Consider the following 27,499-nt stretch of genomic DNA (forward strand, 5'->3'; position numbering starts at 1 on the left):
AAAAAACTATATATAAAACAGAAAAAAATGTTGCTGCCCAGGATCGAACTGGAGACCTTCAGTGTGTAAGACTGACGTGATAACCACTACACCACAGCAACTTTGACGTATATTCATACAGTTTTGATAATATATATTTACGTCCAGCCCAGCCCACTCCAAAGCAACGAAGACACAACTCTCCCCATAAAAATGTTTTCTCTATTTTAATTTATAATTCATTCGACTTATTAGTCTAAGTTTAATTGGCTCGTCTTATTTAAAAAATTCATAATAATTATTAGTTTTTACTGTGATATTGTTTAATATATAATATATTTTAAATGTGAATTTAAATTTTTCATTTTTTTTGAAAAAAATACGATTTGGTCAAGACATGAGGAAGAAAAATTGATCTAGTTTACGTGCTTTGAGTGACGCACAAAACTGATGCTTTAATGAAGTATGGATTATATAGTTAATAAGCACATGCTAATTTTGACACGATGAGGTTTGGTTATTTAGAAAATGATATGTACAAGAAATCACTCTATCATTAATATAACCTAACTATAGGTGGATATGTAATAAAAGTTAACAAATTGATCAGATAGAATTTGATGTGTAGTAATCTACTAATATCGATGCTTCCTTTGTTATTGCTTCAAAAAGTATATAACATTCGTTCAAGAATCTTGACAGCTAAGGCTATCTTAGAATTTATTTCATAAGCTATTTAAAACTTCACTCTATCTACAATACAATGTCAAAATGGTGTTTTATACTTTTTACGTTTTTTGGTAAGGATACTCTAACAATAGATGATAATACATATATGTGTGTGTTTAATGTTTGATCATTTTAATATGCAGATGTTTCTATTTATATATAGAGAGATAATATGATGAATTTGCTTATAATCTATGATACGATAAATCCACTTCACCTTTTGTCTATTTAGTCTAGATTGGATGGCCTGTGGTTTTTATAGAAGTTATTGTGAGATGTGCGTTGTGGGCTGTGTAAAACCTGCTATGAGCTATGATAAAAATTCAAAGTTGTTTGGTTAGAGCACTTGTGAAACTATTGGCAGTGTAAGAAATACTTGTAATGCCTATAAAGGTTTGGAGGACTATTTATATGCGAATAATAAAGATTTCACTAATTCACATCTATATGACTATTTTAGAAAGGAAAAACATTTTTAAATTTTTGAACCCGTCGGATCGCATAAATAGAAAATACTTTTAAAAATGACACAAATGACTCATATGATAATTACGTATGTGTAAAATTTAAATATGAGTTTTGATATATACGAATATAGATGGCTAAATGGGTCGTTTTTGACGGGCCGGTCCGAATCACGGCCCATTTAATAGTGCCGGGCTGGGCATGGCACGACAGCCGTGCCGTTCTTGGGCCGCTGCCTCGGCCCACAGTGCCGACCCGATTCGACACAATTATATTTTTTATTTTATAAAACATAATGTATATATATTTAGATTTTATATTTGCTATTTACAATAAATGTACTAGAGTTTTACTGGTTAGTCTCTTACATGCCCTATTACGTACAATTTTTTTTGTCATTTTTCTGATTTAATGGGATAACATGGACAAATTAAACAAGCCAAACACGGTTCGATTATCTGTCGGACCTAACGGGCTTGTACCGGACCGCCCGTTTGGACATCTATATATAAGAAACAGATAAGAAACGAGGTAAAGAGAACTTGTATACAGGTACAGTCTCCTTTAATTGACACGTCTTCTTTAGTATGACTCGTACCGCACTGCAGCCGTTGTGCCCCACGCCTCCCGATCAACGGGCCCTGGCAGCCAGATTAGTCCCGCGCCCCGCCTCTGGCTCTCCTTCCTCCGCCTTCCGCGCGCAGCGCAGAGCGCACGGGACACCCGCCGCCCACGCCTTCCGCCCCAGACCCACTGCACGTGCACGGCCACGCGACCCAGCCCACACATCCACTCCGCTTTTTCCAACCGCCGCCCACGCGAACCCCGACGCGGCCGCCTCGAGCTCCACTCCGTTTACCCTGCAACCCCATCCTCCTCGGCTTCCCATGTCGTGCTCGGCGGCGGCGGGCGCCGAGGCCACCGCTCTCCTGTTCCGCAGCGCCGCTCCGTCCACGATCGTCGGGCGTCACCGCCTCGCTATGTCTCGCCGGACTTCGCGCCGAAACCTCAGGTGGGTTGCTTTTATACCCGAGTGTTTCCGAAGGAGCTTCGTGTGGAAGGTGCTCATCATGTGTTCGGGGTATTGCATGTGACATTGGAGCGTTGGGGTGGGCTTGGCGATCCCCGGGTCATGGATTGAATCGTATTGTTGTACTACGTTATTTGCGCACTTTGCAGTGGCTGCAAACTACGGGAGTCGTCAACCGTGCTTGTCTTTTTCTTTTTATATGTTTAAGAAATGGCCGTTTGCAGTCTCTTTGAACACCACTGTCATGTATGAACGCACTGTTCTATTTATTTGTAAACATTTGTGCCAAAATAATTTTTGTTCTGAAAACATGATTGCATCTTTTTCGCTCAATTTTGCGCTGCTGAGGTTCATGTTTGATTGATGTCACTGTTCTGCCCATTTCTAAACATTGCTGTATGTTATGTACAACGTTTAGTTTCTAGAATTTGAAAATTATGTATCGTGTATGTATCAAGCTTCCATTTTCTTGTGTTAGGACTGGTGTGCACCCTCATCAGAAGAGTGCACCTAGTGCTAACCATCGTAACAGGGCTAGCATTCAGAGAGATAGAGCATCAGCTTCCATTGATGAAGAACAGAAACAGGTACTGCAGCAAATTCTTTAGCAATTTTGTCTTCCATAAGATAAGATGTTTTATAATCTATAGTGTTTGACACTGAGTATTTTTTCCATGTTTCATATGTTTTTAATTCTTACTCTTACACTGCAACTGTCAATTTTAAAACTAACGTCATTAGAAATATCAATACTCTTCTACTTTTCTATATTAGTTTATTCACTGTTTTTTCTTTTAAGCATTTCTGTTTTGATCTCTTTGCGGCAGATGTCTGAAGATGAAAATGGCCTACTAGACATTCAACTGGAAGATCTGGTAGGAATGATACAGAATACCCAGAAGAGTAGGAGATTCCTTCCTCTGAATATTCTTATTTTTTGTACGATATGTGCATATAATGAACTTTAATTTCAAATTTTATTTGGTTAGATATATTGCTTCTGAATCAAGCTCGTCTTCAAGCATTGGAACGTGCTGACAAAATTCTTAAAGAGAAAGAAACTTTGCAACAGAAGATAAACATTTTAGAGATGAAACTGTCAGAAACAGGTAAACAATCTGTGCTTTCTAGTGAAGTAAAGTCTGATGAAGAGAGTCTGGAGTTTGATGTCGTAAAGGAAGAGAATATGCTACTGAAGGATGAGATGAATTTTCTAAAAGGAAAGCTTATTGAGATAACTGAGACAGAGGAGAGTCTATTCAAGTTGGAGAAAGAGTGTGCTCTTCTAAATGCTTCCCTTAGGGAGCTCGAGTGTACATCCACTTCTGCCCAATCTGATGTGTTGAAACTTGGCCCTCTGCAACAAGATGCCTGGTGGGAGAAAGTAGAAAATTTGGAAGACTTGCTTGATTCCACAGCAAACCAAGTGGAGCATGCTTCTTTGACGCTAGATGGTTACCGTGATTTCCAGGATAAGGTTGACAAACTAAAAGCATCATTGGGAACAACAAACGTATCAGAGTTCTGTCTTTATTTGGTTGATATTTTGCAGCAAAGGGTAAAATCAGTAGAAGAGCGCTTTCAAGCATGTAATCATGAAATGCATTCACAAATTGAACTTTATGAACACTCAATAGTGGAGTTTCATGGTACTCTCAGCAAACTAATAAATGAAAGTGAGAAAAAGTCAATGGAGCATTATGCAGAAGGCATGCCATCAGAGTTCTGGAGTAGGATCTCTCTTCTGATTGATGGGTGGTCGCTTGAGAAGAAAATATCCATTAATGATGCAAGTATGTTGAGAGAAATGGCTTGGAAAAGGGATAATCGCCTCCGGGAAGCTTACTTGTCATCCAGAGGAATGGAAGAGAGGGAACTGATAGATAGTTTTCTAAAGATGGCACTACCAGGAACAAGGTATCACTTTCCCCTTTGCCAATAATAGGGGAAAACCTGTTTATACAACAACTTTGCTTCAGAAAATATCAACCTGTTGTGTTTGGTATGATTGACTATTTATTATTCATTGCAGTTCTGGTTTGCACATTGTCCACATAGCAGCAGAGATGGCTCCTGTCGCAAAGGTGATCCTTGTTATTAATCCAGTTTTTCATCAAGTGTATATGTTCCCATTATCTCATTTGTTAATAAATTTCTTCGTAATATGTTGCATAAAAACCAAGTGCAAAAAAAAATCGATATGCGGGGGTAAGACCGCCCCCACGACATTACATTAAGAAGAAGACCTTCTCACGCAGGTCGAGAAAAACCCCGAACCCCTGCCCCACCCACCCATACGCAGCGATACCGTAGACCATATGAGAACGACCGCGACTGGGCCCGAGTTTTGGGGTGGGACAAACGAGATGATTTTTTAACCACAACTTGAAATTCGCTCCCTTGGGGAGTCGAACCTAAAACCTAAGGAATGGTACTCAGACCACGTAACCAATTGGCTAGAGGCCCTTTCACAACTAAGTGCAAACAGAAAAGACATTTTTCTAGGTATGGTTGTCCTGTTGAGGCTAGAGGCCCTTTCACAACTAAGTGCAAACAGAAAAGACATTTTTCTAGGTATGGTTGTCCTGTTGAAGTGTTCATCGTAAATCAACACTCTTCCTGTCCCCCATTTGAACTGGAGTAAGTTCTAATAGGGAGACCTAGGCATCTCCGATACGGGTACGACAATACACGACTATGAAAAAAACATTTTGGTAATATAGACTATAGAGAAAGTATCGAGTACCAAAGAATATTGGATTTGGATATGGGAATGGCTTGGTTAGTGAAGTATCGTTGACAAATAGGGGAGCACACCAAATGAGTATTAAGACGTGTTTTCCAACTCATTAGTAGTGTAAAGTTGCTTCGCCTCAGGTATTTTCCAGACTGAATCTTAAGGGCTGATTGGGTATAACAACGAATCTGATACAGTTGAAAATGTGTTGCTGTTCAGACGTGGTTGCCCATAAAGCCGTAAACTTGATGTTGATTCAGTACTAAATTGACTGGAGCTGTAAAAACAAACTTTAACTTAATAAGTTGAGTTGCATTGACCTCCATCTGCTGGAGTATATAATGTATATTACACTGGTTTCTTAGATTTAATTACAAATATGATGATTTACTAACCAATTTAGACACTTGTTGGTGTCTATGCTGACTAAGTCCTGTTTGCTACCTTTTTTTTGATATTATGGTTTTAGAATAACATGGTCTGCAATTGTATGTGACAACAATACCATGGTTTAGAGAACTTTAGTCTAGACTGCAGTATCAATACTACAAAAAACAGTGCAGTTTTGGCTATCTGAGGTATTAAAAACAGTGTTGTAGGGGGTGTTTGGGACTGCTCCGCTTCAAAAACTCTAGCTCTGCTCGATCAACTCCACTATGGAGCACATCTACTCCAAAGTTTATAAATATTTTGATGTGTTTGGCTTGTAACCTAGCTCCAGCTCTAGAAAATAAGATTTTGTTGAAAAATGTCTCTCTTACCCTAAGCACTGGCCGCGCCAGCCATGGTCAGGCTGGCCGAGCTGCTGGTGGCACATGCTCGGACGCCAACAGTGCCCGCCCGGGACATGGCCATGCTGGCCGCGATGCAGTGGAGATTGGCGCGTACGTACAGTGGAGACTGGTGCCGCCTCTTTCATGTCTGCAGTAGAAATTGGTGAGCCGTCGCCGCCATAGCTGCAGTGGAGATTGATGGCGCGAAATCCGATGATTTCGGTACTAAATCAGCTCCAAGAACGTGGGGACTAGGATGAGGAAGGTGAGGAGGATCGATTTGCCCATCCAGTCTAATCAAATCCGCCTCCAGAGGTTCATCTATGGTGGGAGATAGGGTTTTGCCTTGAGGAAAATGTGTGCGTGCAGGAAAGAACGACCGGAGGAGGAAAGAACATAAGGAAAAACGTTTTGTTATTTCTTCATAACGAGTGGCATTGGCGGGTAATTATTCCCGAGCTCCACATTTACATCTGAAAACATGTTTTGTGGAGAACTTATTTGACTGCTTCACCAAAATGGTGGATTTGACCCCAACTCCGCGTTTTTTGAGGAGCAGAGTTGCTAGAGTTGATATTGTTTGGCAAGGAAATTGTGGAGCAGAGCCGTAAAACGTGGAGTGGTGCAGTCCCAACTCCCAAACACCCCCTTAAAAAGTTCAACTAAACACCTTTTGATTCAGAATACTACAGTATTTTCAAATACCATAGTATCACATTGGAACTGTAAATAAACTTGGCTACCAAACAGCCCCTTAATTTTCAACCCTGTTGGTCATCTTATAGCCTTTTGGTATGCACTTGATTATGTAGGTTGGTGGTCTGGCAGATGTGATCTCTGGTCTTGGGAAGGCACTTCAAAAAAAGGGGCACCTTGTAGAGATTATTCTTCCCAAATATGATTGCATGCAGCATAACCAAATAAATAATCTTAAGGTATACATTTTTGTTAACTCTTTTTATACTTTTATTTCCATCTTTTGCTTGATTAGTTTTGGTGTTTGGTGATTTACAGGTTCTAGATGTTGTGGTGAAGTCTTACTTTGAAGGAAATATGTTTGCCAACAAGATATGGACTGGAACTGTTGAAGGTCCAGTCAGCACTCAGTTCAACCATCATATAAAATTTAATCTACAGTTGTCTAACTAAATTTGCATATGCAGGTCTTCCGGTCTACTTTATTGAACCGCAACATCCAGGTAAGTTCTTCTGGAGGGCACAATACTACGGAGAGCATGATGACTTCAAACGTTTTTCGTACTTTAGCCGTGTTGCACTGGAATTGCTTTACCAATCTGGGAAGAAAGTTGACATAATTCACTGCCATGACTGGCAGACTGCATTTGTTGTAAGATTTAAATGATCATGTTCCAGCTGAAAATGGATCTTGTTTTTATTAGTTACTAAGTTTTGGGTATTAAATTATGTTTCTTCTTTACATTGTAAACTCCAGGCACCTCTTTACTGGGATGTATATGCAAACCTGGGCTTCAACTCAGCTAGAATTTGTTTTACCTGTCACAATTTTGAATATCAAGGAATCGCTCCAGCTCAGGACTTAGCATATTGTGGTCTTGATGTTGATCACCTGGATAGACCAGACAGAATGCGGGATAATTCACATGGCAGAATAAATGTTGTTAAGGTATTTACCTATGGAAAATTTGTAACAGGAGAGTTGGGACTAGACTTCAGTCTTATGGTAGCACTAACACTTTTATGCACTTATTGTTCAGGGTGCAGTTGTATATTCCAACATTGTGACAACTGTATCACCAACATATGCACAAGAGGTTCGCTCAGAGGTAATATTATGACCTCTAGGTCCAATGTGGCTCCATTGGATGCAACTTTGCAACTAATGTATTGACTTTTGGTCTTCTGTTTTGAAGAAAAAAAAATTCTGGCCTTTTCTCTTGTATGTTCTATAATAGAAACATTTTCGCACCCATATTTTCCTTCTCTTACTAAAAACTGTAAAGACATCTAAAAGAAAACTAAAGAGACAATGCAATAAATATTCCCCAAAAGATCTAGTATTTATCCAATTGTGCAACATTCCATTGTTTTCTTCTTGATATTTCTTCATGATAAAAAAATATTGTAGATCATTACACAAAAGCTGCTATGGATGCAAATTTTGCTTACGGGGCGTTTGGATCCCTTCATTTTAGAGGAATTGGAATTCACTCAATAAAGTAACTTATTTAGTTTGGAATTTGACATTCCACCACTTTCCAAAGTTCAGATATTAGTCTATCTTAAATTCATGGGGTGGAGGATGAGAAATGGTTTTATACAGTAGTAGAATTTGTTTCTACTCTGTAACTTACGTGACACTCTTCGCCTCACTCCTCTATAGTAAAAATATAGCGTATAAATATCTTCGACATCTTGCTAATAATAGTATACAAGTATATTTTGTATAAAACTGAATTAGCTTAATTGATATATGCCTAAATTACTATTATTAGAATGGAATTTAATTCTAATGATCCAAACGGGACATTATCTGAAACTCATTTTCATTAAATTAATCTGGACAAATGGGATAAAATGAACTGACCTGAAACTATCCGTCGGTGTTTTATTTTTGCATCGTAAGGAGTTGGATCAAGAGGTTGAATGCTTGAAACTTTCCTAATTCAGATACACTATCTTACATAAGGCCTGAAATGGTTCTGGTGTTTTGATTTGAGATTAATATATTTTAGAACCATGTCTTCTGTATTAAGCTTTGTCATCATTGTTAATCTCATTGAGTTTTACCCCTTTGTGAAATGAAGTGTCTCCTCGCTTTGTTTCTGACGAATTTACTCTGTTGCTCAGGGTGGGCGTGGGCTCCAAGATACACTCAAAGTGCACTCCAAGAAATTTGTTGGAATACTTAATGGCATTGACACAGATACTTGGAATCCGTCTACGGATAGGTTTCTCAAGGTTCAATACAGTGCTAATGATCTATATGGAAAGTCAGCAAACAAAGCAGCTCTTAGGAAGCAGTTGAAGCTTGCTTCCACACAAGCTTCTCAACCATTAGTATGCTTTCTATCCTCACAACCTTGTACTTGTTTGAACATCTTCCTCTCTCCAAGATTTATTAGAGAACTGAAGTTTCCTCAAGCAGGTTGGTTGCATTACGAGGCTAGTTCCTCAAAAGGGTGTACATCTCATCAGGCATGCAATATATAAAATAACTGAGTTGGGTGGTCAATTTGTTCTGCTGGGTTCAAGTCCAGTACAGCATATCCAGGTGTGTTTTCTTGGAGTATTCATGCAGTTGCATTTGGCCAATCTTGAAATCTAGAAAAACAGCCTTGAGCTCCTCATGAATAGCTAATTAATCATGAAGCAGCACGACCTTATTGTCTGAAATACAGTATTTGTCTGCTCCCTGGGCCGAACAGCTGTTTGCTTATGGTCGTAATTCTTGATGTATTTGTTGTTCATTTGTTTCAGAGAGAGTTCGAGGGTATTGCGGACCAATTTCAGAACAACAACAATGTCAGGCTGCTTTTGAAGTATGATGATGCTCTGGCACATATGATCTTTGCAGCATCAGACATGTTCATTGTTCCTTCTATGTTTGAACCATGTGGCCTCACTCAGGTATGCTTTCTTCATATTTGATCTAATGATTTAGCGATTAGCATTGTGCAGAGTGCGGATTAGTATGTACAGGAAATTCCTGTCGATTTCAGTACGATACGAAGGTTGTTTTAGTTAAAATTGATCAAAGTTAGAGAAGTTTGACCTGTGACAAAACTAAACTGACATTTTGGAGCCGAGGGAGTGCGATTTTCTGTCGATCAGTCTGTCTTTACCATCTTCATCATAGTATATCATATTGTAATTGCGCAACTCATTCCTTGATGATTTTTGCTAGTCTTCTGATGTGCAGTTCTAACTTGTTTTTCATCCACAGATGGTAGCTATGCGATATGGTTCTGTGCCAGTTGTTCGGAGAACCGGCGGTTTGAATGACAGGTAAATCCTAAACCAGCTATTCATTCACCAAAAGGTTACTCACCTTCAAACATGTATTGATAATACCGTGCTGATGTGACCTGTGATTTTAGTGTCTTCGATTTGGACGATGAAACGATACCCATGGAGGTGCGAAATGGCTTCACCTTTTTGAAGGCTGATGAGCAGGTGGTTGCCATGTCTGTGTACATCCTAACATAAAGCATTGGAATTTAAGATATTTTGGTGGCTGCGGTACAGCTAACGTGTGATGTTTCACTTCGATAGGATTTTGGTAATGCACTGGAAAGAGCTTTCAACTACTACCACAGAAAACCTGAAGTTTGGAAACAGTTGGTGCAGAAAGACATGAAGATAGATTTCAGCTGGGATACTTCAGTTTCTCAATACGAAGAAATCTATCAGAAAACAGCCACTCGAGCCAGGGCAGCGGCATAAACAGCAGAGACATTGAGACAGTTCCCTGCTGTCTCCATGAAGTCTCCTAGATGCTGTGCTTAACCGTATGGTAAAGAAATATGGTCTGTATCAGCTCAGAATTAAGCATCTGCCGAGGAAGCGCGGTGCATCCGGACTCGGGTGTACAAGGGGCGACGTGGCGTTACGTGCAGTCCCCAACGAAGCAAAGAGACAGAAGTACAGCTGTACAGAACGGATATCTTGTGAAGCACACATTGGGATCAGGACGTTTGGTGCTGCAGCTACTTTCGGTGCAGAAGCACATATATACGAGACCTGCCAGGGCGAGCAAATACCCAGTTATACACGCGATTGCTCAGCTCTATCAAGCTGTGAATTGAAAGATTTCTATAGTGTATTCACGCGACGTTTTCATAAACTAGTGTGAGTTATGTACTCTGACCAGTGACCAGTGCGAAGTCTGTGTTGTCTCAACAATGTTGCTTGGTATAAAATGCTAAAATGACGTTTAAGACGAGAGGGGTTTTTAGAAAAGAGAGAAAATAAGAGTTTTATGGGTATGAAACTCGGTTGCCTTCATTTCTAGCTCTATATGAGTCTTGGAATTAAACTCCCTATAAAACACTAAAACTAGACTATGTATTGTGAATAATATAGTTTCATCCATATTTTATAATACTTTAATATGACATTTTTTTGCAAACGATGAGATCTCCACTAAGGAAGTGCTGCGACAAGCTGATTGAAGTTAACTTCTGCAGTAGATACGGGCCTCAAAATCAACAACAGGCTGATTGAAGTTAACTTCTGGAAACAATGAAATTTCAACAAAGTCGGGAAAGAAAAAATATAACTTTTTTAATGACTCGTATGCTATTTTTTAAAAAAAAACTTTAAACTTAGAATTTGTAAAGAATCTTTAGGGTGCTCCATAACCTGGAATAAATCTATTGGTGAAACAGATCCAGGGTAGATTTCCTAGATAAAAAAACGTTTGGCTAAAAAGATGAATCTAAGTCTGTTTTCTCATGGTATTAGTAAAGCTGAATCACAGTAGAGCTATTGGATCCAAAAATGTTTGTTAATAAAATGAATTTAGATCCAATCTAGACGGGGTGGGGTGAAGCTTTATTAAATAGACTAGTCTATACTTACTAATCCATTAAGAAACTAATATGAGCATATGGTGATAGATACTACGACTTCACCCCCACGCTAACATTTTAGGCTCACCCACCATAACGTGTAAAAAATAGTGTAGAGTGAGCACTTAACCCACATCCCCTGTTATCAGAAATTTAGGGTTAATCACCAGACCACACGTAATTTAGTATTTAGAAATAAACAATAGTTATATTTGAGTATATAACTAGTCGGTTGTCCATATGTCGGGGACCATAATTAGGGGTACCTCCAAGACTCCTAATCTCAGCTGGTAACCCCCATCAGCACAAAGCTGCAAAGGCCTGATGGGTGCGATTAAGTCAAGGCTTGGTCCACTCAAGGGGACACGATCTCGCCTCGCCCGAGCCCAGCCTCGGGCAAGGGCAGCCGACTCCGGAGGATTCACGTCTCGCCCGAGGACCCCCTCAAGCGACGGACACACCTTCGGCTCGCCCGAGGCCCAGTCTTCGCCAAGAAGCAACCTTGACCAGATCGCCATACCGACCGACCGTATCGCAGGAGCATTTAATGCAAGGATGGCCTGACACCTTATCCTGACATGCGCCCTTCAGTCGACAGAGCCGAAGTGACCGCAGTCACTTCGCCGCTCCACTGACCGGCCTGACAAGAAGACAGCGCCGCCTGCGTCGCTCCGACTGCTGTGCCACTCGACAGAGCGAGGCTGACAGCAGCCAAGTCCGGCCTCGGGCGCCATAGGAAACTCCGCCTCGCCCGACCCCAGGGCTCGGACTCGGGCTCGGCCCCGGAAGACGACGAACTCCGCCTCGCCCGACCCCAGTGCTCGGACTCGGGCTCGGCCCCGGAAGACGACGAACTCCGCCTCGCCCGACCCCAGGGCTCGAACTCGGGCTCGGCCCCGGAAGACGACGAACTCCGCCTCGCCCGACCCCAGGGCTCGGACTCGGGCTCGGCCCCGGAAGACGACGAACTCCGCCTCGCCCGACCCCAGGGCTCGGACTCGGCCTCGACCCCGGAAGACGACGAACTCCGCCTCGCCCGACCCCAGGGCTCGGACTCGGGCTCGGCCCCGGAAGACGACGAACTCTGCCTCGCCCGACCCCAGGGCTCGGACTCGGCCTCGGCTCCGGAAGACGACGAACTCCACCTCGCCCGACCCCAGGGCTCGGACTCGGCCTTGGCCTCGGACGATAGTCTCCGCCTCGCCCGACCCAGGGCTCGGACTCGACCTCGACCTCGGAGGAGCATCCACCTCGCCCGACCTAGGGCTCGGACCGACCACGTCGCAAGAGGGGCCATCATTACCCTACCCCTAGCTAGCTCAGGCTACGGGGAACAAGACCGGCGTCCCATCAGGCTCGCCCCGGTAAACAAATAATAATGATGGCGCCCCGCGTGCTCCGTGACGACGGCGGCTCTCAGCCCCTTACGGAAGCAAGGAGACGTCAGCAAGGACTCGACAGCCCCGACAGCTGTCCTTCCTCAAGGCTCCAGCGCTCCTCCGACGACCACGACATCACATGAACAGGGTGTCAAGACCTCTCCGGCTGCCACGACGACATGTACTTAGGGCGCTAGCTCCTCTCTGCTAGACACGTTAGCACATTGCTACACCCCCACTGTACACCTGGGCCCTCTCCTTACGCCTATAAAAGGAAGGACCAGGGCTCTCTTATGAGGAGGTCGGCCGCGCGGGAGGATGGGACGACGCGTAGAGTCCCTCGCTCTCCCCCACGCGGACGCTTGTAACCCCCTACTGCAAGCGCTCCCGACCTGGGCGCAGGACAACACGAAGGCCGCGGGTTTCCCATTTTTGCCTGCCTCCCTCCTCTCTTCTCCCCCTTCGTGCTCCGTCTCGCGCCGACCCATCTGGGCTGGGACACGCGGCGACAATTTACTCGTCAGTCTAGGGACCCCCCGGGGTCGAAACGCCGACAGTTGGCGCGCCAGGTAGGGGCCTGCTGCTGTTGACGAACAGCTTCCCATCAAGCTCCAGATAGGTAGTCTCTAGCAACCTTTCCAACCCGGGACGGTGCTTCGTTTCGGGAGTCTTGAGTTCATGTCCCTCGACGGTAGCTACGACATGATACTCCTTCCTCCGCCGCGCGATAGCGACAATGGCGACCGACAACCCGCCCGCCGGCGACGGAATCAACGACGTCTTCCCCACGAGGCGGAAGAACAACATCCGAGTTTGTCCCGTCACCTCCCCCGCCGACGGAGGAGAAGGTGGGGCAACCGTGGCCAAGCAGGAGGCGACACCTCGTCGGCTGTCGAGCGAGTCGACGGCGCCGGCGCCCCGACGAGGGACACGTCGGGCGTCGACCTCGCGCCTGAGACGAAGACGAGCGCCGTTTCCCCGCAACACGCCAACTCCAAGCGGGCGGACGACACCAGCACGCTCGCGAAGGACTTGCTGGGCGTCGCCCTCGTGCTTGAGACGACGGTGCAGTCCGCCCCTAACGTGACTTCGTCACCGCCTGTCGACCAAGAGGTACCGACCGATTCCCATCTCGTGCCTTTTGGATTCAGCCTCGACCCACCAAGCGACCCCGCTTTGGTGGAAGCCTTCATAGAGGCATGCACCAACCCTCTGGGGTATCATATGCGGTCACCCTGGGACCGGCTGACGGCCGTCTCGACCTACGGACCCTCGTGTTCCGAGGAAGATGACGAGCCTGACTTTGGTTGGGATTTCTCAGGGCTCGGTAACCCCAGTGCCATGCGGGACTTCATGACCGCATGCGACTACTGCCTTTCCGATTGTTCCGACGGTAGCCGCAGCTTCGGCGACAAAGACTGTGGCCCAAGTCGTGAATTTTTCCACGTCGATCTAGGGGGTCCCGACGAAGGCAACCATCTTGGTATACCGGAAATCGGTGATCCCCCTAGGCCTGCGCCTCGCGTTGACATCCTTCGGGAGCTAGCTGTGGTCCCAGTCCCTACGGGGGGTCAGGACGCACAGCTCGAGCAAATCCGCGAGATGCAGGCCAGGCTCGACGAGGGAGCAGGAACACTTGAGCCGCTCTGCCGGAACATCGGGCAGGAATGGGCAGACCAAGCTCCGGCTGGAGAAACGCGTCATCTACCCCAGGGCATCCAGCTCCGCATCGCCGACGACGTCAGGGCAAGGCCACCACCGGCTTCCAGTGGGGTCGGCCAGAACCTGGCTGCAGCAGCAATACTTCTCCGCGCAATGCCGGAACCATCAACCACCGAAGGGCGGCGTATCCGGGGAGAGCTCAAGAATCTCCTGGAGGATGCCGCGGTCCGACGGGCCGAAAGCTCTGCCTCCCGAAGGCAGGGATACCCCTCGGAGTATCGCGCCGCGACTTCCCGATTCATGCGGGAAGCCTCGGTCCACACCGGGCGCACGCGCAACACAGCGCCTGCGGCCCCGGGTCGCCTCGGCAACGAGCACCACCACCGCAACCATCAAGCCCACCTCGATGAGAGGGTGTGCCGAGGCTACCACCCCAGGCGTGGGGGACGCTACGATAGCGGGGAGGATCAGAGTCCCTCGCCCGAACCACCTGGTCCGTAGGCTTTCAGCCAAGCCATACGACGGGCGCCGTTCCCGACCCGGTTCCGAACCCCGACTACCATCACAAAGTACTCGGGGGAGACAAGGCCGGAACTGTGGCTCGCGGACTACCGGCTGGCCTGCCAACTGGGTGGAACGGACGATGACAACCTCATCATCTGCAACCTCTCCCTGTTCCTCTCCGACTCCGCTCGAGCCTGGCTGGAGCATCTGCCTCCGGAGCAGATCTCCAACTGGGACGACCTGGTCCAAGCCTTCGCCGGTAACTTCCAGGGCACGTACGTGCGCCCTGGGAACTCCTGGGATCTCCGAAGCTGCCGCCAGCAGCCGAGAGAGTCTCTCCGGGACTACATCCGACGATTCTCCAAGCAGCGCACTGAGCTGCCCAACGTCACCGATTCGGATGTCATCGGCGCGTTCCTCGCCGGCACCACCTGCCGCAACCTGGTGAGCAAGCTGGGTCGCAAGACCCCCACCAGGGCGAGCGAGCTGATGGACATCGCCACCAAGTTCGCCTCTGGCCAGGAGGAGGTTGAGGTCATCTTCCGGAAGGACAAGTAGCCCCAGGGCCGCCAGCCGGAAGATGTTCCCGAGGCGTCCACTCAGCGCGACACCAAGAAGAAAGGCAAGAAGAAGTCGCAAGCGAAACGCGACGCCGCCGACGCGGACCTTGTCGCCGCCGCTGAGTACAAGAACCCTCGGAAACCTCCCAGAGGCGCCAATCTCTTCGACAAGATGCTCAATGAGCCATGCCCCTATCATCAGGGACCCGTCAAGCACACCCTTGAGGAGTGCGCCATGCTTCGGCGCCACTTTCACAGGGCCGGGCCACCTGCAGAGGGTGGCAGGGCCCACCACGACGACAAGAAGGAGGATCACAAGGCAGAGGAGTTCCCCGAGGTCCGCGACTGCTTCATGATCTACGGTGGGCAAGTGGCGAACGCCTCGGCTCGGCACCGCAAGCAAGAGCGTCGGGAGGTCTGCTCGGTAAAAGTGGCGGCGCCAGTCTACCTAGACTGGTCCGACAAGCCCATCACCTTCGACCAGGGCGATCACCCCGACCGCGTGCCGAGCCCGGGGAAATATCCGCTCGTTGTCGACCCCGTCATCAGCAACGCCAGGCTCACCAAGGTCCTCATGGACGGAGGCAGCAGCCTCAACATCATCTACGCCGAGACCCTCGAGCTCCTGCAGATCGATCTATCCTCGGTCCGGGCCGGTGCGACGCCTTTTCATGGGATCATCCCCGGGAAACGCGTCCAACCCCTCGGACAACTCGATCTGCCCGTCTGCTTCGGGACTCCCTCCAACTTCAGAAGGGAAACCCTCACGTTCGAGGTGGTCGGGTTCCGAGGAACCTACCACGCAGTGCTGGGGAGGCCATGCTACGCCAAGTTCATGGCCGTCCCCAACTACACCTACCTCAAGCTCAAGATGCCGGGCCCCAACGGGGTCATCACCGTCGGCCCCACGTATCGACACACGTACGAATGCAACATGGAGTGCGTGGAGTACGCCGAGGCCCTCGTCAAATCCGAGGCCCTCATCGCCGACCTAGAGAGCCTCTCCAAGGAGGCGCCAGACATGAAGCGCCATGCCGGCAACTTCGAGCCAGCGAAGACGGTTAAGTCCGTCCCTCTCGACCCCAGCAACGACGCCTCCAAGCAGATCCGGATCAGCTCCGAGCTCGACCCCAAATAGGAAGCAGTGCTCGTCGACTTTCTTCGTGCAAACGCCGAAGTTTTCGCGTGGAGTCCCTTGGACATGCTTGGCATACCGAGGGATGTCGCCGAGCACTCGCTGGATATCCGAGCTGGAGCCCGACCCGTGAAGCAACCTCTACGCCGATTCGACGAAGAAAAGCGCAGAGCCATAGGCGAGGAGATCCACAAGCTGATGGCCGCAGGGTTCATCAAAGAGGTATTCCATCCCGAATGGCTTGCCAACCCCGTGCTTGTGAGAAAGAAAGGAGGGAAATGGCGGATGTGTGTAGACTACACTGGTCTAAACAAAGAATGCCTAAAAGTTCCCTATCCTCTGCCTCGCATCGATCAAATCATGGATTCCACTGCGGGATGCGAAACCCTGTCTTTCCTCGATGCCTACTCAGGGTATCACCAAATCAGGATGAAAGAGTCCGACCAGCTCGCGACTTCTTTCATCACACCTTTTGGCATGTACTGCTATGTTACTATGCCATTTGGTTTGAGGAATGCGGGTGCGACGTACCAAAGGTGCATGAACCACGTGTTCGGCGAACACATTGGTCAAACGGTCGAGGCTTATGTCGATGACATCGTAGTCAAGACGAGGAAAGCCTCCGACCTCCTTTCCGACCTTGAAACGACATTCCGGTGTCTCAAGGCGAAAGGCGTAAAACTCAATCCCGAGAAGTGTGTCTTCGGAGTCCCCCGAGGCATGCTCTTGGGGTTCATCGTCTTCGAGCGGGGCATCGAGGCCAACCCGGAGAAAATCGCGGCCATCACCAACATGGGGCCCATCAAGGACTTGAAAGGCGTACAGAGGGTCATGGGATGCCTTGTGGCTCTGAGCCGTTTCATCTCGCGCCTCGGCGAAAGAGGCCTACCTCTGTACCGCCTCTTAAGAAAGATCGAGTGCTTCACTTGGACCTCCGAGGCCGAGGAAGCCCTCGGGAACCTGAAGGCGCTCCTTATGAACGCGCCCATCTTGGTGCCCCCCGCCGCCGGAGAAGCCCTCTTGATCTATGTCGCCGCTACCACTCAGGTGGTCAGCGCCGCGATCGTGGTTGAGAGACAAGAAGAAGGGCATGCATTGCCCGTCCAGAGGCCGATTTACTTCATTAGTGAGGTACTGTCCGAGACCAAGATCCGCTACCCGCAAATTCAGAAGCTGCTATACGCGGTGATCCTGACACGGCGGAAGCTGCGACACTACTTCGAGTCTCATCCGGTGACTGTGGTGTCATCCTTCCCCCTGGGGGAGATCATCCAGTGCCGAGAGGCCTCGGGTAGGATTGCAAAGTGGGCGGTGGAAATCATGGGCGAGACAATCTCGTTCGCCCCTCGGAAGGCCATCAAGTCCCAAGTCTTGGCGGACTTTGTGGCTGAATGGGTCGACACCCAGCTCCCGACGGCTCTGATCCAACCAGAACTCTGGACCATGTTTTTCGATGGGTCGCTGATGAAAACAGGGGCATGCGCGGGCCTGCTCTTCATCTCGCCCCTCGGGAAGCACCTACGCTACGTACTCTGCCTCCATTTCCCGGCATCCAACAACGTGGCTGAGTACGAAGCTCTGGTCAACGGGTTGCACATCGCCATCGAGCTAGGGGTCCGACGCCTCGACGCTCGCGGCGACTCGCAGCTCGTCATCGACCAAGTTATGAAGAACTCCCACTGCCGCGACCCGAAGATGGAAGCCTACTGCGATGAGGTTCGGCGCCTGGAGGACAAGTTCTACGGGCTTGAGCTCAACCACATCGCCCGACGATACAACGAGACTGCGGACGAGCTGGCTAAGATAGCCTCGGGGCGGACAACGGTTCCCCTGGACGTTTTCTCCCGAGACCTACAGCAACCCTCAGTCAAGACCGACGACACGCCCGAGCCCGAGAAGGCCTCGGCCCAGTCCGAGGCACCCTCGGCTCAGCCCGAGGTGCCCTCGGCTTGGCCAGAGGCACCCTCGGCCCCCGAGGGTGAGGCACTGCACGTCGAGGAAGAGCAGAATGGGGTCCAGCCTAATCGAGACTGGCAGACCCCGTACCTGCAATATCTCCACCAAGGAGAGCTGCTCCTCGACCGAGCCGAGGCTCGGCGGCTGGCGCGGCGCGCCAAGTCGTTCGTCTTACTGGGTGACGGGAAGGAGCTCTACCACTGCAGCCCCTCCGGTATCCTCCAGCGATGCATATCCACCGCCGAAGGCCAGGAGCTCTTACAAGAAATACACTCGGGGGCTTGCGGTCATCACGCAGCGCCCCGAGCCCTTGTTGGAAACGCCTTCCGACAAGGTTTCTATTGGCCGACCGCGGTGGCCGACACCACTAGAATTGTTCGCGCCTGCCAAGGGTGTCAATTCTATGCAAGACAGACCCACCTGCCCGCTCAGGCTCTGCAGACAATACCCATCACCTGGCCGTTTGTTGTGTGGGGACTGGACCTCGTCGGTCCCTTGCAGAAGGCACCCGGGGGCTACACGCACATGCTGGTCGCCATCGACAAATTCTCCAAGCGGATCGAGGTCCGACCCCTGAACAGCATCAGGTCCGAACAGGCGGTGGCATTCTTCACCAACATCATCCATCACTTTGGGGTCCCGAACTCCATCATCACCGACAACGGCACCCAGTTCACTGGCAGAAAGTTCCTGGACTTCTGCGAGGGTCACCACATCCGGGTGGACTGGGCCACCGTGGCTCACCCCATGACGAATGGGCAGGTGGAACGTGCCAACGACATGATTCTGCAAGGACTCAAGCCGAGGATCTACAACGACCTCCACAAGTTCGGCAGACGATGGATGAAGGAACTCCCCTCAGTGGTCTGGAGTCTGAGGACAATGCTGAGCCGAGCCACGGGCTTCACACCGTTCTTTCTAGTCTATGGGGCCGAGGCCATCTTGCCCACGGACTTATAATACGGTTCCCCGAGGACGAGGGCGTATGACGACCAAAGCAACCAGACCGACCGAGAAGACTCACTGGACCAGCTCGAAGAGGCTCGAGACATGGCCTTACTACACTCGGCGCGGTACCAGCAGTCCCTGCGACGCCACCACGCCCGAGGGGTTCGGTTCTGAGACCTCCAAGTGGGCGACTTGGTGCTTCGGCTGTGACAAGACGCCCGAGGGCGGCACAAGCTCACGCCTCCCTGGGAAGGGCCGTTCGTCATCGCCAAGGTTCTGAAGCCCGGGACATACAAGCTGGCCAACAGCCAAGGCGAGGTCTACAACAATGCTTGGAACATCCGACAGCTACGTCGTTTCTACCCTTAAGATGTTTTCAAGTTGTTCGTGCACCTCGTTCACGTACAAAGTCTAACCATCAAGGAAGGGTCAGCCTTGCCTCGGCAAAGCCCGACCCTCCCTCGGGGGCTAGAAGGAGGAACCCCCTCTGCGTCAAAATTTTCCTCGGAAAAAGTCTTTCTGCCAGAACGTCTTTCGTGCTTTTTGACTACTTCAAAAGTGGGATCCTGAAAACGACGGAGTACACGTAAGCAGCCAAGGTCGACCGAGCTGAGGGACTCCTACGCCTCCGGGATACGGATACCTCACTCATCACCTTCTGCGATAAGTAACTCACGCTTGGATAAGCGATTCCGCTGACCAAACAAGTCTTAATGCTCGGAGACCTTTCTGCTGAAATGATTTTTCGGGCCTTCTCGACTACATCGTTAGCAGAATCCTACGGACGAGTAAGAGTACACGTAAGCGGCAAGGCCGATCGACCCGAGGGACTCCTACGCCTTCAGGATACGGATACCTCACTCATCACCTTCCGTGAAAAGTAACTCTCGCTCAGACAAACAATTCTGTTACCAACAAATAAGTCTTGATACCCGAAACAAAGGGAAAAAGAAACGCAGCTTTACAACACAACGACAGTATGTTTAGGCCTCGGCGGCCGCAGAAAACATACGCACACTACAAGATAAACCGATCCTGCAGGTTCAGACCTCGATGGAGGGGGAGCAGCAGCACCCTCGGCGTCAACACCACCTTCGGCGAAGTCCGACCGAGCCTCGAACGGCAACACAGTCGGAGGATCTCCGCTCCGAAGGACGACGTCAGCACCACGCCCGGTCCATCGCCGCCAGGGTCTCCTCTAGGAGTCCGGCTCGAGCAGACGGCTCGGCCGATCGCCTCGAAGCCTCAGCCAGCTATCCCCCGAGGACATCAGCCCGACCCATGGCCTCGGCAACTCGACTTCGGTGCCGGTCCCGCCAGTGGATGGCCCGGTCAGGCTCTGGCCGACGAAGTCTTCTTTTCGAGCCAACTCTGCCTCTGTCCACGCTGATACCGCTGCCTCCGGCTCTGGCTCATCGAAGAGCGGCCGAGGGTTTCCTTTAACTAAGCAAAAGAAGCCTCGGGCGGCAAGGCCGACCGAGCCGAGGGACTCCTACGCCTCCGGGATACGGATACCTCACTCGTCATCTTCGCACGAGGCAACTCACACTTGGTGAAGCGGTTCAGTTAGCTGACAGGCGAGTCCTAGTGCTAAAAAATGAGCGAAAAAACACGGCTTCACGCCAAAAATACATACATGTTCTAGCCCCGACAGCCACAATGAACAAACACCGGCACTCAAGGTGCCATTACAAACGGAACTCCGGTTCCGCCCCCGCGGGTACGAACAACCCCCCACATTGGGGGACCGGCAGGGCGACAAGGCTCCACGTGGCTCACCGCCGCCCGCTTCGGCAGCAGCGACAAAAACCTCCGCCCCGAGCGGCGAAATAGCTGCAGCAACGGCTTCCGGGCGGATGCTGCGGTAGAAGGGCTCTCGCCCACGAAGGACGAGAACCAGCCATTCAAGTCAGGGGACGGAGGTCTGGGGGTGCAGGCGGAGTTGGCAATCTCGTCGGCAGAGAAGCCTTCTCCGGCTGCCACCACCTCAACACCGCACCAGCAAGCGCAGGCCGCTCCAAAGCGCACCGGCAGGTCCTCACTCTCGTCCTCGCCATGAAAGCGAGGACAGAGGACGGAATGTTGCATCCTAGCTGGGCAGCAACAGTTCGCCTTCCCCGGCATGGTTGGAGGACGCCCCCTCCATAGAGCTGGAGGATGGTTTCCACCACCAGAAGCTGGAAGAAGAGGTGGCCGGTCGACCCGTGCAGGAGGTAGAGCCCCGGCTCGCCTCGCTCTCCGCCCCAGCAAGGATGATGAAGATCCTTGAAGCTGAGGGAGGGGCAGAGGCCGCAGCCCGGTTTGCTTCTCCCCACCATCAAACTGGTGGTCACCGTCTTGGGTGACCACCGGCGAGGGGATGCAGCCGGGCTGCCTGATGAAAATCCTTGAAGCCGAACAATGGCTAAAAGGCACCAACTTCTGCGAAGTTGCGTTCCCCCAACGACGATAAGGCGGAAGAACCGCGGGCGCCCCCCATCTGGGGGCTCGGAAGGTGGAAAGACGCGATGCATGAGGGGAGCGCGAAGACATGGTTGCCTTTCAAGGGGGTCACCCTCCTTTTAAAGGCAACTCTCCCCACTTGCGTCCTCAGCCGTCGCGGGCTGAGTCTTCTCCAACACGCTCCAAGGTCCTCCCCCTACGACACGGGGGCTGGGTCCCACGCGTCATGCAAGCTGGCCCAGGGCAGACAAAGCCAAACCGTCGCACATGGTGCGCGCAACTGCCCAGCGGTTACAAGCATTATTCCACTTTCGCCCAGGCCAGCGGGTGAAAGGGCAGACCGCCATGCAGGCGGCATGCAACCGCACCCAGGGGGGCGCACCCTTTCGACTTCGACGCGTCCAGCATGGAGGCCCAGGCCCACACGTCATGTAATCGGCGCGCTGGTTACTACGTGCAAGAAACTGCACCGCCACGGCCATGTCTGAGGAACATCGTTCGGCTGTCTTCAGGGTTCGAGGCGGCTCTCGACGAGTCCGTCAAGAACTGCAAGGCGCTTGCCCAGGCGGCTGAGCAGAAAGAGGCCGACCGCACGGCCATGTCTGAGGCCATCTCGGCCTTCTTCCGGACCTTTGGCCTCGACGACGTCCCATCGGGCAACTCCCCCCAGAGTCGCCTGCGGGCCTTGGGCGGCCACGTGCGCAGCAGACTCCGTGGGGCGCTGCACCACGGCGTTAGGCGGGCCTTCACCGTCCTCGCTTCCCACTACGACGTGGATTTGGAGCTGGTCAGCGAGGGCTAGTGCCTACCTGATGACGAGGATGCCGCCCTGGTGGAGGTCCAAAGGCTTGATGCGGTTGCCGAGGGCCCAGGCGCGGCGTTGGCTTCCTTCTTTGAGGTGGAGGTCCTTCCGCCCGTGTTACCGTCCGAGGCCGGGCCGGATTGCGCCACGGGTAGGAACGACGCCGAGGGTGTTGCTCCTCCCCCTACCGAGACCTGAGCCTGTGGGGAACAGTTTATTCTAAGTAGGTATAAGTTTCTTGCGGCCGCTGAGGCCTAAACATTTTCAATGTTAGAGTATAAAGCTGCGTTTTCTTTCCTCTTGTTTCGAGCGTTAGGACTTGTTCGGTAGCAGAGTCACTTATCCGAGCGTGAGCTACCCTTCGTGGAAGGTGACGAGTGAGGTATCCGTATCCCGGAGGCGTAGGAGTCCCTCGGCTCGGTCGGCCTTGCCGTTCAAGGTCTCTCTCGCTTGTTTTTAGGATTCTGTTATCGATATAGTCGAAAAGGCACGAAAGTCATTTTTTACCCGAGCGTTAGGACTTTTTCGATAGCAGAATCACTTATCCGAGAGTGAGCTACCTTTCGTGGAAGGTGATGAGTGAGGTATCCGTATCCCGGAGGCATAGGAGTCCCTCGGCTCGGTCGGCCTTGCCGTTCAAGGTCTCTCGCGTCGTTTTTAGGATTCCGCTATCGACATAGTCGAAAGACACGAAAGTTGTTTTGGTAGAAAACTTTTCCGAGGAAAATTTTGACACAGAGGGGGTTCCTCCCTTCTAGCCCCTAAGGGAGGGTCGGTTTTTGCTGAGGCAAGGCCGATCCTCCCTTAACAGCTAGACTTTTTGTTTGCACATGTAAAGTGACCGAGGTACATGAACGACTTGAAACATTTTAAGGGTAAAAGCGACGTAGCTGTTCGATGTTCCAAGCGTTGCTGTAGACCTTGCCTTGGTCGTTGGCCAACTTGTACGTCCTGAGCTTTAAAATTTTGGCGATGATGAACGGCCCTTCCTAGGGGGGAGTAAGCTTGTGGCACCCTCGGGCGTCTTGTCGTAGCCGAAGCACCAAATCTCCCACCTGGAAGCCTCGGGGCCGAATCCTTCGGGCGTGGTAGCGTCGCAGAGACTGCTAATACCGCGCTGAGTGTAGCAAGGCTACGTCCCGAGCCTCTTCCAGCTGGTCCAATGAATCCTCTCGGCTGGTCTGGTTGTTTTGGTCATCGTACGCCTTTGCCCTCGGGGAGCCGTATTCTAAGTCTGTGGGTAGGATAGCCTCGGCCCCATAGACTAGGAAAAACGGCGAGAAACCTGTGGCCCGGCTCGGCGTCATCCTCAGACTCCAAACCACCGAGGGTAGCTCTTTCATCCACCGCTTGCCAAACTTGTTGAGGTCGTTGTAGATCCTTGGTTTTAGCCCCTGCAAAATCATGCCATTGGCGCGCTCCACTTGCCCATTTGTCATTGGGTGAGCTACGGCGGCCCAGTCCACATGGATGTGGTGGTCTTCGCAGAAGTCTAGGAACTTTTCCCAGTGAACTGCGTGCCGTTGTCGGTGATGATAGAGTTCGGGATTCCGAAGCGGTGGATGATATTTGTAAAAAACGCCACCGCTTGCTCGGACCTGATGCTGGTTAAGGGTCGGACTTCGATCCACTTGGAGAATTTGTCGATGGCGACCAGCAGGTGCGTGAAGCCCCCGGGTGCCTTCTGCAAGGGACCGACGAGGTCCAGACCCCACACAACAAACGGCCAGGTGATAGGTATTGTCTGTAGAGCCTGAGCAGGCAGGTGTGTTTGTCTCGTGTAGACTTGACACCCTCGGTAGGAGCGTACAATCCTAGTGGCATCGGTCACTGCGGTCGGCCAGTAGAAACCTTGTCGGAAAGTGTTTCCTACAAGGGTCCGAGGTGCTGCATGGTGACCGCAAGCCCTCGAGTGTATTTCTTGTAACAGCTCTTGTCCTTGGGCGATGGATATGCATCGTTGGAGAATGCCTGAGGGGCTGCGGTGGTACAACTCCTTTTCATCACCCAGTAAAACTAACGACTTGGCGCGCCGAGCCAGTCACCGAGCTTCGGCCTTGTCGAGGGGCAGCTCTCCCCAGAGGAGATATTCTAGGTACGGGGTCTGCCAGTTCAGGTTTGGTGTGACCCCATTCTGCTCCATCTCGACGCGCAGGGCCTCACCCTCGGCAGCCAAGGGTACCTCGGGCTGGGAACGACGCTCGTTGTATGGCTTGGTTGAAGACCCACAGGCCTGGTGGTTCGGGTGAGGGGCTCCGATCCTCCTCACTGTCATAGCGTCCCCCGTGCCTGGGGTGGTAGCCTCGGCGCACCTTCTCCTCGAGGCGGGCTCGACGGTCGCGGCGGTGTTGGTCGTCGCCGAGGCGATCCCAGACCGCATGTGTCTCGTCCCTTGTAAGCTCGGTGTGGACGAGGCCTCGCGCATGTGTCGGGAGGACGCTACGTGATGCACCGAGGGGCACCCTCGCCTTTGGGAGGCAGAGCTCTCGGCTCGTCGGGCTGCGGCATTTTCCAGGAGGTCCTTGAGTTCGCCCTAGATACGCTGCCCCTTGGTGGTAGATGGCTCCGGCATCGTTCGAAGTAACATCGCCGCAACAGCTAGGTTCTGGCTGGCCCCGTTGAAGGCCGGGGCGGCATTGCCCTGGCATCGTCAATAATGCGGCGCTGGACGTCCCGGGCCCGATGTCGCGCTCCTCCTGCGAGCGCTCGGCCTGCCCACTCTTGCTCGAGGTTTTGTTGGAGCTGCACAAGTCGCCCCGTTTCTTCGTCGAGCTTGAAAGGGAAATAGGGTCAAACCTTTTTCCAATAAGAATTTTGGTGGTTGAATTGCCCAACACAAATTATTTGACTAACTAGTTTGCTCTAGATTATGAGTTCTATAGGTGCCAAAGGTTCACAACAAACCAATACAAGTCAAAAGAAAGGGATCAAACAAAGGGAGCAAAGTTAAACCGAAGGCAGCCCTGGTCTGGCGCACCAGACTGTCCGGTGTGCCACCGGACAGTGTCCGGTGCACCAGGGAATCCAACTCCAAACTCGCCAGTCTCGGGAATTCTGGGAGCCGCTCCACTATAATTCACCGGACTGTCCGGTGCAACACCAGACTGTCTGGTGTGCCAGCGGAGCAACGGCTACTTCGCGCCAACGGTCGACTGCAGAACACATTCAATGCGCTACAGTGCGCGCTAGAGTCAGAGCAGCGTCAGAAGGCGCACCGGACAGTGTACAGTGACTGTCCGATGCAACACCGGACTGTCCGGTGACCCAGAAGACAGAAGCTCCAACAGTCGAACCCTAACGGTCGGGTGACATGGCTGACGCACCAGATAGTGTCCGGTGGCGCACCGGACTGTCCGGTGCGCCATGCGACAGTCATCCTCCCAACGGCCACTTTTGGTGGGTGGGGCTATAAATACCCCAATCACCCCACCATTCATTGCATCCAAGTTTTCAGACTTTCTACACCTTACAAGAGCTATAACATTCAATACAAGACACACCAAAGAGATCAAATCCTCTCCCAAGTCCAAAGATCATTCCAAATCAATTAGTGACTAGTGTGAGAGTGACTTGTGTTCATTTGAGCTCTTGCGCTTGGATTGCTTCTTTTCTTTCTCATTCTTTCTTGTGATCAACTCAATTGTAACCGAGGCAAGAGACACCAATTGTGTGGTGGTCCTTGCGGGAACTTAGTGTCCCGTTTGATTGAGAAGAGAAGCTCACTCGGTCTAAGTGACCGTTTGAGAGAGGGAAAGGGTTGAAAGAGACCCGGTCTTTGTGACTGTTGGGGGCCTTCGGCTCCCGAAGGTCCTCAAAAGTATAGTTTGATAATATTTTCCAAGTGTAATATGTGAACAGGCACCTTCGGAACAGGCACCTTCGGAGTCAGGTCGCGAATATATAAGAGCATGGTTAAGACGAAGCGTGAATGGAATGAAAAACGATCATGACGAAGGATAAGACGATCACGAAGCTATGTGCAGAAAGGCTTCGGCACAATAACAGAAAAGAGGAACCGACTTAAAGATGAAAAGCCAAATTGGACCCCGAAGAATTAATGTAGTTATTGATAAATGTAAAGGGCATCAATGTAATTTTACACGGGCTGCGTCCCGTGCCTATAAATAGGTGAACAGTACTCCCGTACTGTTCACGCTGACTTGACATACGCTTTTTCGCATCACGTTTATACCTTTACTTTGCATCAATCTGAAGGTACATTTGTAATTCGTTTTTATGAATTTAATAATGGAAATATATCGATGATAATGCTGGTATTATTACTCGCACATTATATATATAATTATTCTGTTTAATCATTTATCAACCTAACGAAGGTCTTTTCCTTCGTAACCTTCGTCCGAGATTCATTATACCCGAAGGGATATACTGTTTCTAAGGATGAAGGAGCTCGACATTTAACACTTTTATGTTGTCTTGTTCTTAATTCATAGCATTTGAGAACAAGCCTCCAACATTGGCGCCCACCTCCGGTCAACTCACTTCCACTTTTTGGGTTTTGAAAACCTTCGGCAAGCGTCACCTTCGTCATGTCGCCGAAAAAAGCTTCAACGACAGGGGCTGCCACTCTGCAGCCGCTGGACCCCAATCAGGATGTCATCTCTCTTAGGGAGGCCCGAAGCCAGAAGAGGAAGGCCATCAGTCCAACGCCTCCGGAAGACGACTTGGACCAAGAAATACAAAAAATGGAGATGCTCCATCAACAGGTTCAACGGAAGAAGGAGAAGATGGCTCGTCTAGCTGATCTTCAAAAGCAGATAGATGAAGCCTCTGAAGAGCTTCGACATCTCGCTCAAGATGACCAGAATCAAAGGCCCCCGCGTAG

General features: G+C 50.4%; 1 protein-coding gene and 1 non-coding gene across 3 annotated transcripts; one reads left to right on the plus strand and one right to left on the minus strand.

The window, feature by feature from the left end:
• Window positions 1-28: 28 nt before the first annotated feature.
• Window positions 29-101, minus strand: TRNAV-UAC (transfer RNA valine (anticodon UAC)). Its single transcript has one exon. It is a non-coding gene; the product is annotated as a tRNA-Val (tRNA).
• Window positions 102-1,775: 1,674 nt separating this feature from the next.
• Window positions 1,776-10,685, plus strand: LOC100170236 (starch synthase IV). 2 transcript variants are annotated; one of them, XR_556671.4, is made up of 16 exons: window positions 1,776-2,185; window positions 2,682-2,790; window positions 3,031-3,106; window positions 3,193-4,120; window positions 4,236-4,287; window positions 6,526-6,648; window positions 6,728-6,803; window positions 6,877-7,061; window positions 7,167-7,358; window positions 7,450-7,518; window positions 8,543-8,752; window positions 8,828-8,966; window positions 9,173-9,322; window positions 9,639-9,700; window positions 9,793-9,868; window positions 9,968-10,685. XR_556671.4 is itself a non-coding variant. In NM_001130118.1 (16 exon segments), coding segments are annotated over 16 exon segments (2,730 nt in total). In that variant the 5' UTR covers window positions 1,902-2,060; the 3' UTR covers window positions 10,139-10,565.
• Window positions 10,686-27,499: the final 16,814 nt, after the last annotated feature.

Source organism: Zea mays, chromosome 8 (genome assembly GCF_902167145.1).
Source record: "Zea mays cultivar B73 chromosome 8, Zm-B73-REFERENCE-NAM-5.0, whole genome shotgun sequence".
Classification (NCBI taxonomy): Eukaryota; Viridiplantae; Streptophyta; class Magnoliopsida; order Poales; family Poaceae; genus Zea; species Zea mays.